Genomic DNA, 1,335 nt, shown 5'->3' on the forward strand with positions numbered 1-1,335 from the left:
GGAGCAATGCTGGGGCACATGCAGCATGGCTCAGGGGGTCCTCAGGACACATGTTCTGTGTGTTCAGAGCACCTGGGTCCAGATGACATCCCAGGGTGGGGTTTCTGGGAGTGAGGTGTTTGCTATTTTCCTCCTTCTGTATGGAGAAAGGTCCTATTGGAGTGTAAAAAACATCCAACAATCAGAGTCCAGGGTTTCTGCCAAAATACATGTCTTTGAAGGGACAGAGTTTCCATGAGTACTTGCAATTTATCAAAACCTCTGTGTCTGACAGAGCTGTTTCTGGCACCATCCCACTGATGGAGCTCTGTGGTGGGATGGGGAAGCTGGAGAGGACATCTTTGCCTCCTACATCAGCCCTCACCGAGGGAGAGGCCGGGGACATCCGAGGCAGACGGGTGGTTTGGGTAGGGCTGGGTGTGCCGTTGGGTGACTGACGTCTCCGTGTCTCCCTCCCCGCAGGCTAATGGAGGTTGGCAAGACGCTACTACCCCGTCGTCGGTGACCTCCCCCACAGAAGGCCCTGGCAGTGTTCACTCTGATACCTCCAACTGATCTCCCAGCAAATTGCATCCCTGGCTGAGCCGGCCCCGGCGGGGGCGGGAGGGGAGGGGGCCTCTCCTAACACCGCAGCAGTCAGACTGGAGGTGAACCCAATCAGCACACACAAGAAGACTCCTTCTCTTCTCTTCTCTTCGTCGGGATGCTTTTTTCAGCCAATCTGGACACTTCTTTATACTCTCTTCCCTTTCTTTTCTGGGTAGAAGCCGCCCTCCCCCTCCCTGCCACCGCCACAACACCACTCCCTTCCCCTCACCCCTTCCCACCGAAGGATGTGTCGACAGGTAGAAGGATTTTAAGGAGGAAAAGCAAAAATCAACTGCCGCCACACAAAGCAGCCCCAGAGCAGTGTACGGCCTCGCGCTGGGCGTCTTTCTGAGGAGCCACAAACGTACCTCAGTCGCGTCCCGCTCCTTTCCTAGCAGGCAGCCCCCCTCGCCCCCACGCCGTCTCTCACGCTACCTCTCCATAGGGAAACGCCACCGCAACCCCGCTGCCGCCTCGCCTCTGCCGGCCACAGCCAGCACATCACCTCTCCGTGCCCGGCCCTGCCTCGGTGAGCTGTCCCTGGGCGCTGCCGGTGACGGGGTGGGTGGACGCAGGCCCCTGTGCACGTGGGAGAAGGAGCCGGTGTGCTCCCCTTTCCTTCCAAAAGATACCGGCCCATTCCCAGCCCCAGGGAAACCACCGGCGCTTCCCACTCCCTGCCGTGCTCCCCTGCACGTCCTGAAGCTGGATGAACCCCCACCATCCTCCCTGCCCATTTGTTGGAGG

General features: G+C 59.3%; 1 protein-coding gene across 1 annotated transcript in view; it reads left to right on the forward strand.

The window, feature by feature from the left end:
• The window catches only part of LOC104542955 (pre-B-cell leukemia transcription factor 1-like), a gene marked incomplete at its 5' end in the record, with an annotated part of 29,848 nt that extends 28,964 nt beyond the window's left edge, over positions 1 to 884 (forward strand). Inside the window, one exon of the mRNA XM_010187435.1 lies at positions 463 to 884. Coding sequence (XP_010185737.1) covers positions 463 to 555 — 93 coding nt within the window. The remainder of the gene's footprint in view (positions 1 to 462) is intronic.
• Positions 885 to 1,335: the final 451 nt, after the last annotated feature.

The sequence above is a fragment of the Mesitornis unicolor genome, unplaced genomic scaffold (genome assembly GCF_000695765.1).
Source record: "Mesitornis unicolor isolate BGI_N332 unplaced genomic scaffold, ASM69576v1 scaffold25866, whole genome shotgun sequence".
Lineage (NCBI taxonomy): Eukaryota > Metazoa > Chordata > Aves > Mesitornithiformes > Mesitornithidae > Mesitornis > Mesitornis unicolor.